We start from the raw sequence: 15,217 nt of genomic DNA, 5'->3' as shown, positions 1-15,217 counted from the left end.
TTTAAAAACGTTTATCAGAGTTTAAAAACATTTCAAGGGAGTATTACACTTCTTCACGAAAACTCATTAAAATTAACACTGATTGTGTTTGAAAATTTATAAGTTCATATGCTTTTCAAAGAATGAATTATTCCTGCCAATGAAATTTCTAAACCAGTCAGATAATCCTAAGATGCATAAAATCACTTATTTAAATAGGTTTATCTTCCATGATATTCCAATAAAATTCATCATACTCAGAACTGAATTTCATAAGCACTTCGGCCGTCAACAGTACGACATCGCCATCATTTAGAAAATTATTCAACAACTTCCATAAGAAGAGATTATAAAATCCTCTCAACATAAATGTAAAAGTAACGTAACATATCTAACCAGTGTTACATTACAGAGCAAGACACTTATTTTATAATAATAATAATAATAACGTAAGCTAAGACTCTCCGAAGCTACTCCTCATGAGCCACATCTCTACCTCCTGTACCTGAGCGATGTCGCATAGAACATCATTCCAACAGAAGGGTAAGAACTTACATTGTATAAAATATAACATAACAAAGAGCAAGTAAACAATTCAGATCCTGCTTTATAAACTCTTCACCTTTACTTTAAAATCTGAGTGATTATAATATTTTCTCTCAAGACAGTTTCACAATTCTTATTAATGTTTCGAAAAATTATAAGCTTAAAGAAGAATAATAATTCGACTTTACCACAACAGCAAAACAATTCACCAACAAATCACCAAACACATAAAACCACTGAAAACGTGAAACTTAGTGTGTGAGACTCTAATGTATGCATGTGGTACCAATTGTTAACCTTAGCGGTATCACCGCGTCCACTCCAGACAGTTAACCACCAATGAAGTCCACTCCAGACTTCCAGAACCACGCCAGTTCTGGGACAAACCTCAGTTTTCCGATGAAAACCGACGCGTTGCCTCTTGACTAAATGAAGTGTATTTCGTGCAAAAACTCATAAATTAAAACATGCAATTTGAGACCACTCCAGCCCCAAATATATAACATATTTTCTCACCAAATTCCATAACGGAAATCACACCAAAATTGCACAAAATAACACTTCAATACAATTATCAAATCATTCACTATTCCACTGACAAAATAGCAACACAAAATCATCAAATGTCTCATATCAATTACTAGAATCAGTTTCAGAATCAATCTCAGAAATAAGCAGAAACATAGCAAACTTGCATATAATCCTGGTACTAAATGAGCAGTCCAAAAATTATGAAAATTTTACCAAACATAGCCTTATACGTTAGCTTTCATATAAAATTGGTTTCACCCAATTTGGAATTCTGTAGAGAGAGTTATGGTCTCTACAGCACAGGCTGTTAGGGTTTCTGCGAGCAGAAACAGAGTGAACTTGCAGATAATTCTGGTATTGAACCAGCAATCTAAAAATTATGATAATATTATCCAATATAGCCCTATGAGTTAGCTTTCATAAAAAATTGGTTTCACTCAATTCGGAATTCTGTAGAGAGAGTTATGCTCTCTATAACACAGGCTGCTAGGGTGTCTGCGGGCAGAAACAGAATAAACTTGCAAATGATTCTGGTATTGAACCAGCAATCGAAAAATTATGAAAATATTACCCAACATAGCCCTATGAGTTAGCTTTCATACAAAATTTGTTTCACTCAATTCGGAATTCTGTAGAGAGAGTTATGCTCTCTACAACACAGACTGTTAGGGTATCTGCGGGCAGAACAGAACAGAACCCAATTTTCCCCAGAACCTCAATTTCGCTCAAAATCAATTTTGCTCACCACATGTTAACACTCAACACAGTCTCACAGTTCTGAATTTTCAAAGAAGATGGGGGTTCCTTCATGTTAAACTCAACCTCTGTTATTCTCCAATTATACAAGGTAAATTCAAACCCTTACCTCTTGAAGATCAAATTCTAGGTTTTTTCTTCTCTTTTCTTCCCTTCTCTCTTTCACGCTTCTTTTCTTCTCCTCTGCTAACTTCTCCAATTCTCAAATTCTGATTTCTCTCTTTCTAATTCACTCATATCCCTTAAATAGTCATACTAATGGGCCCCACTCTCAATTACTCACACAAAAACCTAACAAACTTATTTATCTAAATCTTATTCTATATCACATGAGATTTAAATTATAATCACATAATTCATCAAATTACCATATAGCATAATAATAATTAAGATAAAATAATAAATAACCTAATAACGAAAAGTGGGGTGTTACAGCTCTCCCCCACTTAAGAATTTTCGCCCTCGAAAATTACCTTAAATGAACAACTCGGGGTAGGACTTCTTCTATCCTACTGACCAAAACAATATCGATTGTGTCATAGACACATATCGAATACAAAAGGAATTAAACATGTTAATAAACATGCTGATAAACCTAGTCTACTAACCGACCATGCTCTGATACCACTAATGTAACACCCCCTTTTTCCCATTGTTTTATTTAAAAACGTTTATCAGAGTTTAAAAACATTTCAAGGGAGTATTACACTTCTTCACGAAAACTCATTAAAATTAACACTGATTGTGTTTGAAAATTTATAAGTTCATATGCTTTTCAAAGAATGAATTATTCCTGCCAATGAAATTTCTAAACCAGTCAGATAATCCTAAGATGCATAAAATCACTTATTTAAATAGGTTTATCTTCCATGATATTCCAATAAAATTCATCATACTCAGAACTGAATTTCATAAGCACTTCGGCCGTCAACAGTACGACATCGCCATCATTTAGAAAATTATTCAACAACTTCCATAAGAAGAGATTATAAAATCCTCTCAACATAAATGTAAAAGTAACGTAACATATCTAACCAGTGTTACATTACAGAGCAAGACACTTATTTTATAATAATAATAATAATAACGTAAGCTAAGACTCTCCGAAGCTACTCCTCATGAGCCACATCTCTACCTCCTGTACCTGAGCGATGTCGCATAGAACATCATTCCAACAGAAGGGTAAGAACTTACATTGTATAAAATATAACATAACAAAGAGCAAGTAAACAATTCAGATCCTGCTTTATAAACTCTTCACCTTTACTTTAAAATCTGAGTGATTATAATATTTTCTCTCAAGACAGTTTCACAATTCTTATTAATGTTTCGAAAAATTATAAGCTTAAAGAAGAATAATAATTCGACTTTACCACAACAGCAAAACAATTCACCAACAAATCACCAAACACATAAAACCACTGAAAACGTGAAACTTAGTGTGTGAGACTCTAATGTATGCATGTGGTACCAATTGTTAACCTTAGCGGTATCACCGCGTCCACTCCAGACAGTTAACCACCAATGAAGTCCACTCCAGACTTCCAGAACCACGCCAGTTCTGGGACAAACCTCAGTTTTCCGATGAAAACCGACGCGTTGCCTCTTGACTAAATGAAGTGTATTTCGTGCAAAAACTCATAAATTAAAACATGCAATTTGAGACCACTCCAGCCCCAAATATATAACATATTTTCTCACCAAATTCCATAACGGAAATCACACCAAAATTGCACAAAATAACACTTCAATACAATTATCAAATCATTCACTATTCCACTGACAAAATAGCAACACAAAATCATCAAATGTCTCATATCAATTACTAGAATCAGTTTCAGAATCAATCTCAGAAATAAGCAGAAACATAGCAAACTTGCATATAATCCTGGTACTAAATGAGCAGTCCAAAAATTATGAAAATTTTACCAAACATAGCCTTATACGTTAGCTTTCATATAAAATTGGTTTCACCCAATTTGGAATTCTGTAGAGAGAGTTATGGTCTCTACAGCACAGGCTGTTAGGGTTTCTGCGAGCAGAAACAGAGTGAACTTGCAGATAATTCTGGTATTGAACCAGCAATCTAAAAATTATGATAATATTATCCAATATAGCCCTATGAGTTAGCTTTCATACAAAATTGGTTTCACTCAATTCGGAATTCTGTAGAGAGAGTTATGCTCTCTATAACACAGGCTGCTAGGGTGTCTGCGGGCAGAAACAGAATAAACTTGCAAATGATTCTGGTATTGAACCAGCAATCGAAAAATTATGAAAATATTACCCAACATAGCCCTATGAGTTAGCTTTCATACAAAATTGGTTTCACTCAATTCGGAATTCTGTAGAGAGAGTTATGCTCTCTACAACACAGACTGTTAGGGTATCTGCGGGCAGAACAGAACAGAACCCAATTTTCCCCAGAACCTCAATTTCGCTCAAAATCAATTTTGCTCACCACATGTTAACACTCAACACAGTCTCACAGTTCTGAATTTTCAAAGAAGATGGGGGTTCCTTCATGTTAAACTCAACCTCTGTTATTCTCCAATTATACAAGGTAAATTCAAACCCTTACCTCTTGAAGATCAAATTCTAGGTTTTTTCTTCTCTTTTCTTCCCTTCTCTCTTTCACGCTTCTTTTCTTCTCCTCTGCTAACTTCTCCAATTCTCAAATTCTGATTTCTCTCTTTCTAATTCACTCATATCCCTTAAATAGTCATACTAATGGGCCCCACTCTCAATTACTCACACAAAAACCTAACAAACTTATTTATCTAAATCTTATTCTATATCACATGAGATTTAAATTATAATCACATAATTCATCAAATTACCATATAGCATAATAATAATTAAGATAAAATAATAAATAACCTAATAACGAAAAGTGGGGTGTTACAGGCTCCACTGTTCTCACCGGCTTGGACGCGTTTAGCGGATCTTTTTCGGGATAATCAGAACGCACGTGTTGTTACTCTAGAGCAGGAGCTCTCAACTGTGCGCATGGAGATATTTCCAAACGTCGCAACCTACTTGTCAACGTCTGAAGACGCTTCCTGACCAACTCCGTGATGTCGAGGCTCTTGTTAACAATCACTGTTTGGTCTTGCAGCTTATCTTCGACCTTACTGATGCTTATAGGGGTGTTGCCCCTTTTATTTTCCAGAGCAATCCACTCCCCTCCTTTCATCAGGCTCGCTCCATGCTTACTCTAAAGGAAGCCAGCCTGGCTAAGATGAAGCCCGCTGAGCCTCCTGCTACCTATGTTGCTACTCAGCCGCATGCATTTAATGCCTCTTCTCATAGCTCTGATCGTCGGTCCTCCAACTATTCTCGTTCCCACCACTCTAAGATTCGTGGTGGGAATCGTGGCAACGGTGGCACATCTCGTAGTGGAACTTCTCAGAGCTTCTCTCTTCAGCCACCACCACAACCACAATACTTCTCATACCGACATTGGGGTTGGGCTCCACCTCCATGGGCTATGCCTTCGTGTCCGTATCCTACCTCTCAGTGGACTCGTCCCTCTACTCCTCCTCAGGCTTACGCTGTTTCGGACTCACCTATGCCTACTAACATTGTCACTGCGAGGCACTCCATGACTCTTGCTCCTTCGGACAACACTTGGTACATGGACACCGGAGCTTCATCTCATGTAAAACCATCACAAGGTAATCTCTCGTCTTATTCTAATTTGAGTCATCTAATTCAGAAATTGTTTGTTGGTCGCGGACAGCGTATTCCAATTAAGGGTTCTAGACACACAACCATCCCCACCTCCCATAAACACATGCCTTTGACCCTTTCCCATGTCTTGCACACACCACAAATTGTTAAAAACATAATTTCTCTGCGACAACTCACTACTGATAATAATGTTTCTGTTTGTTTTGACCCATATGACTTCTCGATCAATGAATTTCAGACGGGGATTCCACTCATGAGATGTAATAGTCTTGGCAATCTCTACCTAGTCACTCCGTCATTTCCATTTGCTGGTATTACTCAGAGTCTCTGGCACAGTCGCCTTGGTCATCCCAATTTTTCTGCTTTGCAATCTCTTCGTAGTAATAAGTTCATTAGTTATGAGCATTTGAATTCTAACACAGTTTGTGAAGCTTGTGTGTTTGACAAACATCTTAGGTTGCCCTTTATTTCTTCTAATAATGTTGCTGTGATGCCTTTTGACATTTTACACAGTGATTTATGGACTTCGCCTGTTTTATCTTCCGCCAGTCATCGGTATTATGTTTTATTCTTGGACGATTTTACGAACTTCTTGTGGGCGTTTCCTTTAAGTAATAAATCTCAGATTTTTGAAATGTTCACTTCACATGTAATCAAATCTGCACGCGCTTTTCTCACACTGTAAAATGTCTTCAATGTTATAATGGGTGAGAATTTGACAATCAATCTTTTCATAATCATTATGTTGCTAATGGTCTTATTTTTCGCTTCTCCTGCCCCCATACATCATCTCAAAATGGCAAGGCAAAGTGCAAAATACGCACCATTAACAACATGATTTGCACTCTTCTTGCCCATGCGTCTGTTCCTCCGTCCTTTTGGCATCATGCACTTCAAATGGCTACCTATCTGCTTAATATCATTCCCCAGAAAGCTTTGTCTAATCGCTCTCCCACTCAACTTCTGTATCGTCAAGACCCGTCTTACACACATCTTCGCGTCTTTGGTTGTCTTTGTTACCATTTGGTTCTGATACGCGTTATGCAAGTGTACATAATGCCCGAAACAATATAAAAGATTGTCGAACCACAGAGATTGGGGAAAAATCAGTTTATAAACACAAAGGTTTCTTAACCCCAAAGAGAAAAGTAAAAGACAAATATAATTTGGATGGTTGGTTGTGAAATTAGCAATCTGAAGTAAGAGATAGAACAATGTTTGAAAACTTAGTATTTGGGATTTGTTTCACCAAAACAAGTGATGCTTTAAAGAGTCTGAATGCTTATGGAATGAAAGATAGTTCCTATACTTTCTATTGTCGATCTAGCCTAAGTCTCTGAATGCCGATTCCTTGAGTTCAAAATGAGCTTTCAGCAGACTTCACCGATTCATTCACCTATGAGCAGTCAAATTGAAGATTAAGTTCATTTCATAAGTGTCACGCCACTAACCTTGATTTCTTCATTGATGGCTTTGTAACCCCCCTTCAACAACTCTTTTGGCCTTCAATTCTCCATTCTGAAACCTCCTATCAATGCGTGCCTTCAACATGCGTGCCTTCCTTGCTTCATCAACCCTTGGTTATTCCTCATAACTTTGATTCCTTAGACAAGAAAATCATCCTCAAAGGTTTATAACTCAAAGGATGCACATGGAACACACATTAAGCCATTCTTTGTAACTCAAAACCTCCTATCTAATGCACATAATGCCTATGAATGTTCAGGTTATTAAGCTACAAGATTCTTCCAACAATTCCCCTAATTCCTCTAACAAATCAGACCAAGGACTTCAATGCAAAAAGACTCAATAACTATGGACTAAAATGCAATAAAAGACTAAAAAGGGACTACTATGCAAATGATGACTCCTAACTATTAGAAACACTAAATGAACCTATAGACTCTATTAAAACAACTAAAGAGATAATAAAAACTAGAAAAAGGATAGGAAAATAATGCTTAAAACCTTACAACTATTCCTATCATCAGGTTCCCTCCACTACCATTAACAAATTACAACCACGCTCTTCCCCGTGTCTTTCTAGGGTACCTACTTCACCATAGAGGTTATAAGGGTTTTGTCACACATATTTTTTTTATCTCCCGACATGTCATATTTGATGAGACTCAGTTTCCCTTCGCGACCATGACTTCCCCACCTCCCTCCACATATGACTGTTTTTCTGATGCTATCCATCCCTCTGTCATTCACCATGGACTCGTCCATCCTCTTTTTACCTGAAACTAGCCCTATTCCTGCAGTCTCTCCATCCGTAACCACCCCACGACCTCTTCCTGTTCTTCTGAATCCCTAGAACCTACTCCTTCACCTCCATCGCCGACTCCGCCTGAACCTCTTATTCGTACCATGGCCACTCGCAGCATGCGTGGTATCTACAAACCCAGAAAGCTCTTTAACCTTTTTGTAACCATTGACGATCCCACCATCTCACCTCTTTCCAAAAACCCTAAGCTAGCTCTTTCAGACCCTAATTGGAAATCCACAATGCAGTCTGAATTGGATACTCTTATTAGAAATAAAACTTGAGATTTGGTTTCTCGACCTTGTGATGTTAATGTTATTCACTACCTGTGGTTTTTTCGTCATAAGACGAAAACTAATGGTTTTTTTAGCATTATAAAGCTCGTGTTATAGGTGACGGAAGGTCACATATTGCAGGTGTTGATTGTGATGAGACCTTCAGTCTTGTGGTGAAACCTACGACTTTTTGCACAGTTCTCACCATTGCCCTCTCCAAGTCTTGGCCCATTCACCATCTAGATGTTCAGAATGCCTTCCTCCATGGTGATCTGCCTGAGACAGTCTACATGCATCATCCCATGGGTTCCCGTGACCGTACTCATCTCGACTATGTGTGCCGCTTGCGAAAATCTCTTTATGGGTTAAAGCAAGTGTCTCGTGCCTGGTACTAGTGTTTTGTAGACTATTTCTCCACCATTGGGTTTCAGCACATCGCCTCTGATCACTCCCTTTTCATCTACAGACGGGTCTCTAATATGGCTTACCTCCTACTTTATGTTGATAACATCATCCTCATCTTCTCCTCCCATGACCTTCGCAAATCTATCATGACCCTTCTGGCCTCGGAGTTTGCTATGAAGGATCTAGGCCCGTTGAGCTATTTTCCGGGCATTGCCGTCACCAGACACGGAGATGGGCTTTTTCTCAGTCATACTTCATATGCACGTGATATTATTGCTCGATCTGGTATGGCATCGTGCAATCCCTCTACGACTCTAGTTGATACCAAGCAGAAACTCAATACTTTTGCTGGTACTCTGTGTGATGATCCTACTTTATATTGGAGTTTTGCTGGGGCTTTGTAGTATCTCACATTCACTCGTCTTGACATCTCTTATGTTGTTCAACATGTGTATCTTCACATGCATGCCCCCGCAAAGAGCATATGCTTGCATTGAAGTGCATTTGGCTTGCATCTCTATCCTTCTCCTATCGAGAATCTTATTTCCTACATCGATGCTGATTGGGGTGAATGTCCCGACACTCGTCAGTCTACTTCTGGTTACTGTGTGTTTGTCGGCGACAACCTCATTTCCCTGTCGTCCAAGAGACAACCCACACTTTCTAGGTCCAGTGCTGAGGCTGAGTACCGAGGTGTTGCTAATGTGATTTCCGAATCATGTTGGCTATGCAACTTGCTTTTGGAGCTTCACTTTCCTATTTCTCAGACTACTTTGGTCTACTGCGATAAAGTGGGTGCCAACTATCTATCCGAAAATCCTATGCAACATCAGAGTACTAAACACATTGAGAGGGACATTCACTTTGTTCGAGAGAAGGTCGCTCGTGGTCAGGCACCCATCCTTCCTGTACCTTCTCATCACTAGATTGCGGACATCTTCACCAAAGCCTGCTTAGAGTTCTCTTTGATGATTTTCGGACCAGTCTCAGCGTACGTGAACCTCCCGCTTTGACTGCGAGGGTGTGATAGAATAGGAACAGGGCCGTGTATAGAGTTTTTGGGGCCTAAGGCGAAAATATTAAAGTGATTTTATTTTGACAAGAATTTTAAAAAGACATGATATATCATATCAATTTTCAATTTTTTCATACTAACCTTCTAATTTTTTGAGTTGCAAAATCATTTATCAGAGTTTTATACAGTAAAATAAATAAGAAAGTTATTTTATTACATTTCTTAAATCTTAGTAGTATATTCTATATGTACTAATTTTTTTGGGGGCCTTAAATATATTGGGAGGCCTTAGGCAATTGCCTAATTGGCCTAGTGATGTACACGACCCTGAATAGGAATGTATTGATTATTCTTCCTGTAATTATGCTAAACATATTAGGCATTAGTTTGACTTTAACATAGTCATTTTTGTATATATATTGAATTACTGTCAATGAGAAAGTCACCAATTATCTCACAATCTTACATTAACAGTAGAGGATGGGATAACACTAGCACCGGAAGGATCCTAAGTTTCTGGAATTTTTTGTTCTCTTTAGCTTTATTTTCTTATTTTTTATACTTGTATTGAGTTGAAGTACCCATTATACTTCATTTCAATATATAGTTCTTGGCTGATAAAAAAAAACATGATAAGACACCCCCTTATCCCTCCCTCTCTGCCCTCCATCCTCTATTAAATAAGGGTGACTCTCTTCTCTCTTCTCAATCTCTAATCTCTCCTTCCTTTTTCCCTTCTCAAAAATGATGGCTTGATTAGAGGCTGAGCGATTTCTTGATTGGAGTGACTTGATCCTATTCGTAATAATGGTGTTTTGATCTGATTTTATTATTATTTTTTATTCACGGATAATGGTGGATTATGATGGTTTGGTCAGAAAGCAAAACTGACCTCAAGGCTCATAAATAAAAGAAAGAAAAATTAAATAGGTATATAATTATATGACATGACAGGATGTTAGAAAAGATCAAACTAAATAATGTAGGGTCAACCGAACAAGAATATTAATTAACCAAAAGACTTTTGTAGACACAGGTCAAGAATCAAACATGTGTATCAGTGTATGTGGCCATGTTCGTCTGTGTGATTAGAAGAACTATCTCCAGCCAAATAAGGCAAGAAGATAGAGTCATAACGTGTTTTCTTATCTCCTTTATTCAGGTTCAGCGCTATGCATATTTGTTTGAGATATTGCACAAAACAAATGGCTTACAATGAATGTGCTGATTTAGACTATTAGATGGTATTAGCCACATGCATGCTACTTAATGGAGAATATTCTTCCTCAATAACTTATAGATTTCAGAAGCATTTGTTTAGATACTTGTAACCTTCTGCTTTTCCCTCTATCATCTTCCTCTTCTTCTTTCAAATTTACAGTATAGCATCAAATATGATTTGAATTTAAGACGTTTAGTGCTAGTATACAAATGCTGAAAGGATGCTTATGGACAAAAATAAGGTAACATGGGATTATTTCTATATCAGGAACAATACATAAACATTGAACTGTAACATAGTCGACATATGATAGATATCATCACAATGCTGAATTTTCTTTCTACCTTTTCTTTTCTATAAATTCAGCATTCAGTGATGAAGGTAATAGACTTATATTGGTTCATTTACCTTTCGAACCAACATTTATCAATCATATTCTTAAACACGCTAACTTTAGCACAAACATTATACACACATTATTTATCAAGCTGAGGGGACTCAGTGCTTGATCTGTGACAACATCAACCTAACATCCTTACTGTTAGGCCTCTCCTTAGGGTCATCCATGGTGCAAAAACAAGCAATTTTGAGAACCAGAAGCATCTGTTCCTCAAACCCATTACCCAAAAGCTTTGTATCAATTGCTTCCTTGGGATTTTCTGTAGTCATCATCTTTCTCATCCACTTGACCAAGCTCATCTCATCAGTATGCTGGAAAAAATCATCTGAAGGCAATTTCCCTATCACCAAAACACCAAGAATAACCCCAAAGCTGTAAATATCACACTTGTCTGTGAACTTGAGTATCTGGTGATACTCTGGTGCTATGTACCCCACAGTGCCTGCCACATTCGAAGTTGTGACGTGTGTCTGATAATCAGGCATGGCTTTCGCAAGCCCGAAATCGGCTATTCGAGCTTCCATGTCATCATCAAGAAGGATGTTTGCAGGCTTGAGGTCGCGGTGAATGATTCGAGGACTGTGACTCACGTGAAGGTACTCAAGCCCTGCTGCTATACCAAGAGCAATCCTATGCCTCGAAATCCAATCCAACACCATCTCACCATTATCTACTCTCTCCAAACAAGTCTGCAAGCTCCCATTCTTCATGTACTCATACACAAGGTAGTGGCAATCAGGCCTGGAAACATGAGCAAGCAGAGGCAGAAGGTTCCGGTGTCGAATCTGACCGACCGTGTTGATTTCAGACTTTATCTGCCTCATCTTCTTATGCAGAGCCTTGCTGTCTTCTTCTGCTAAATCTGCTGCATCTTTAGGAGGCTGAATAACCTTCTTGATGGCAATCATTTTGCCGTTGCTTCCGGGTAACTCCGCCTTGTAAACCTCTCCACAACCACCTTTTCCAATGCATTCCAAAGAGGCCATTCCATCTTCCTTCTCCAAGAAAGCCAAGTCTTCAGCTTTCTTAATCAATGAGCTATAAATAGCAGGCCCTGAACCCTTCCCTCTACCCTTGATCAAAGCTAAAGCCAATTTGAACAGCAAAGAGAATATGAACCCTGAAAGAGTCCCAGCAAAAGCCCCAGCTATAAACCCTACAATCCACCCTGCAAGCTTCCTCTTACTTGATTTGTGCTTGTGGTGGTGAGCAGGACCAGGAGCTGCCGCAGCCGCAACCGTGGAATTGGATTTCCTCTTGCGGGATGAAGATGGAGCATGTGCAGACGGTGCAGGAGAACCAATTTCACCATTCCTTACATCCTCAGCGAAGATGTAGCGTTTGGGAAGAACCTCATCACTGTTGCCTGCAAGGTGTTTGTGATTATGCGTCTGAGAGCCTTCGAGGAAGCGATTCCCGGAGAAGTTGAAGTGTCTGAGGTTGCGGAAGGAGCGTATCGAAGCGGGAACTCTTCCGGTGAAGAGGTTATCGGAGATGGAGAGCTTTTCGAGATTGGGGAAGTACCGGAGGAAATTGAGGTTGCCAGAGAGCTTATTGGAGGAGAGGTCGAGGATGCGGAGGCGGATGAGGGAGGAGAGCTCCGGCGGGACTTTGCCGGAGAAGTAGTTGTTGGAGAGGTCGAGAATCTCGAGCTTCCGGCAGTCAACGATTTGGGGAGGAATTCGGTCAACGAGGTTGTTGTTTGAGAGAGAGAGCTCTTTGAGCTCTGTGAGGTTGCCAATTGCAGGGTAAAGTACGCCAGTGAGGTGGTGGGAGGTGAAGGCAAGCCTCGTGATACGGAGGACGTAGCTGTTCTCGGTGGCGGAGAGCCTCCGCTCACAGAACACGCCGTCGGAGTTACATGGGTTAGTGGTGGTTGCAGAGTTTGTTGTTACAGTCTGGTAGCGTTGACCGTTGACTCCAAAGGCCTTTTGGAGAGTTAAAAGGGCCTTGGAATCTGAAGGGTGGAGATGGAGGTTGGCATGGATGGTGGAGAAGAAGAGGGATAGTAATGAGAATAGAAACAAGTGGTGATGACGGTGGTGGTGATGGTGGTGGTGGCGGCGGTGGTGGATTTTCTCAGCCATTTACTCACTACCCTGTGGTGGTGTTTTGTTTAGAATTTGGATTGGCTGTTTCCCTCGTTTTGTTTATTGTTGTTCTTATAGACATAAACCGTGTGGAACACTCGGAACCGGGTCTTCTTCTTTGAATTTTCTTACATTGGTTTGAATTTTGATTTGAATTTTGATGTATTATTAATTATTATTGGTTTTTCCATTTTTGTCTTAATAGTTTTGGCCATTTAGTCTACTGTCACTATCTTGCTCATACGATTACTATAACTAGTTAAGAAACTCTACTTTAGGATAGTTAAAAAAATTCATTTACATAATTATTCTATTAATAAAGTTTTTTTGTTATTGCCAAAGCCGACTTTGAAATCCAAAAGATATATTAATCTGAGTGGAGATAGATAATTTATCTGATAGAGTAGAAAAAGTCGAATCACTTTTTTTTTTTCCATTAACATAATTTGATTAGAGAACTTAACTAAAAAAAATCACCATTGATCTATTTTTCCACAGGATGTAACCATCCCAAGACATGAAAATAATGTTTTCAAGGAACTCCGTATCTTTATGGATTGAGATTAATTTTTATGCACTAATGGTGTAAATAAGTTTTACCCAATTATTCAATCACAATCCTCCATTTTATTAGCTCATAATTAATTTTAAATTTAATAATATTTAAAATAATAAATGGAAGCATGTGATTGAATGACCGTGTAAAACTTTATACATTGTCAGTGCATAAAATTTAATCTCGATTGAATTTTTCTATAATGAGAATTTTGAATAAGAAGATTTTTTTTAAACTAGGGCTAACCCCCAAAGAAAGAAAGAAAAACAAGAATAAATTAGTCTCTTATATATATACTTTAGAAAAGAGGAAGGTTGTGAGCCTCACCTCCATGACTTGACACTCCAAGAATTACTCTCCACCACCGCCCCTCTTTACAGGGCAAGTGTCACCTTCTGATTGTTTTGGACCAAAATAGTAGAAGCCCAATTTAATTTCAGTTTTTTTATGGAGGTCCATTAATCAAAGAATGATGATTTTGTTTTTATGGTTTTATGACAACTAATTTGTAAGACCTGGATTTTCAGAACAAGCTAATTTCCGACTCACGCGTAGAATCAGTGTAAACGTGACAGGAGTTTGATATTTGAGAAAGATTAATGAAGAAGAAAGTTCAGGAATTGCTCGAGGAATGTTGCGTTGTTGCTTTCGCAGCTAGTGCGAGTCGTCTGCACACCTGCCTTATGGCAAGCGTGTCCAGAATAGGCTAATTTCGCTTTAGAGCAACGTTTTAAGTGAGATTTCGAACTCTTGGAAAATTTAAAGATCCTCTTTATTTTTCCTTCGACCAGCGTTTCATTTCGGAACTCTGGACTGTACGCACGATAGTATTTACTTTTCGGAAGTCCGCCGACGCTAATTTCTTTGCTTCGAAACCCTAGATTCGAGCGAGGGATGAAGACTTTTTCTATTCGGGACATCTAACGAAGTTTCCGTCCGCGTTGCCAGATTTGTTTCAACATTTCAAATCTTTTTCCAGTACAAAGTTTTGTCGTTTGAGCATCACAGCAAAAAGTAGTTTTTCGGGACAGACTAACTTACACCGCCTTTGGGATTTTAGATATCGTTTTTCCCAAATCATAGATGTTTGTTTTGAGTTCTGGAATTCTGACGCCAGAATCTCTCTTAGAATTCCTCGGTGAACGTGCTGCAAAAATCGGAATTGGGGGGAGCTTGGGGGAGGAGAGATTTTCGCGAAAACTTGACCAATCTTCGTGCAGTTCGTCCCTACTTCTAGGTATCGAGGTAACTATCATGAATCCTGCCTCTGATTACTGTTTCTGCTGAGTTTCTGAATTCGTTTCTGTGCTCACAGTTTTGAGCTTTTTCTAAAATTGTCCGATTTCTTCGATTTCTTGCTTGGGTTATGTTCTCTAGGTTCCCAAGAGCCTAAAACCTCTGTCAGTAATCGCCGATTGCGATTCAGTTGTTCAAGATCTGAAAAATTGATTCAAAACCCTTTTTGTCTCACATTTCGAAACTT

At 38.7% G+C, this 15,217-nt stretch overlaps 2 protein-coding genes across 2 annotated transcripts; one reads left to right on the top strand and one right to left on the bottom strand.

Moving 5' to 3' along the window:
- Positions 1 to 8,525: 8,525 nt before the first annotated feature.
- Positions 8,526 to 8,855, top strand: LOC130738236 (uncharacterized mitochondrial protein AtMg00810-like). Its single transcript, XM_057590178.1, has one exon. It carries the CDS (start codon positions 8,526 to 8,528, stop codon positions 8,853 to 8,855), a length of 330 nt encoding a protein of 109 aa, XP_057446161.1.
- A 2,070-nt stretch (positions 8,856 to 10,925) lies between these two features.
- On the bottom strand, positions 10,926 to 13,231 carry LOC130727932 (leucine-rich repeat receptor-like serine/threonine/tyrosine-protein kinase SOBIR1). The gene has a single exon (XM_057579245.1). The coding sequence runs from the start codon at positions 13,173 to 13,175 to the stop codon at positions 11,187 to 11,189; it is 1,989 nt and encodes a 662-aa protein (XP_057435228.1). The 5' UTR covers positions 13,176 to 13,231; the 3' UTR covers positions 10,926 to 11,186.
- Positions 13,232 to 15,217: the final 1,986 nt, after the last annotated feature.

Source organism: Lotus japonicus, chromosome 1, assembly GCF_012489685.1.
Source record: "Lotus japonicus ecotype B-129 chromosome 1, LjGifu_v1.2".
Lineage (NCBI taxonomy): Eukaryota > Viridiplantae > Streptophyta > Magnoliopsida > Fabales > Fabaceae > Lotus > Lotus japonicus.
Note: the sequence above shows the minus strand (reverse complement) of the source record. Positions and strands in the feature narration are given on the sequence as shown.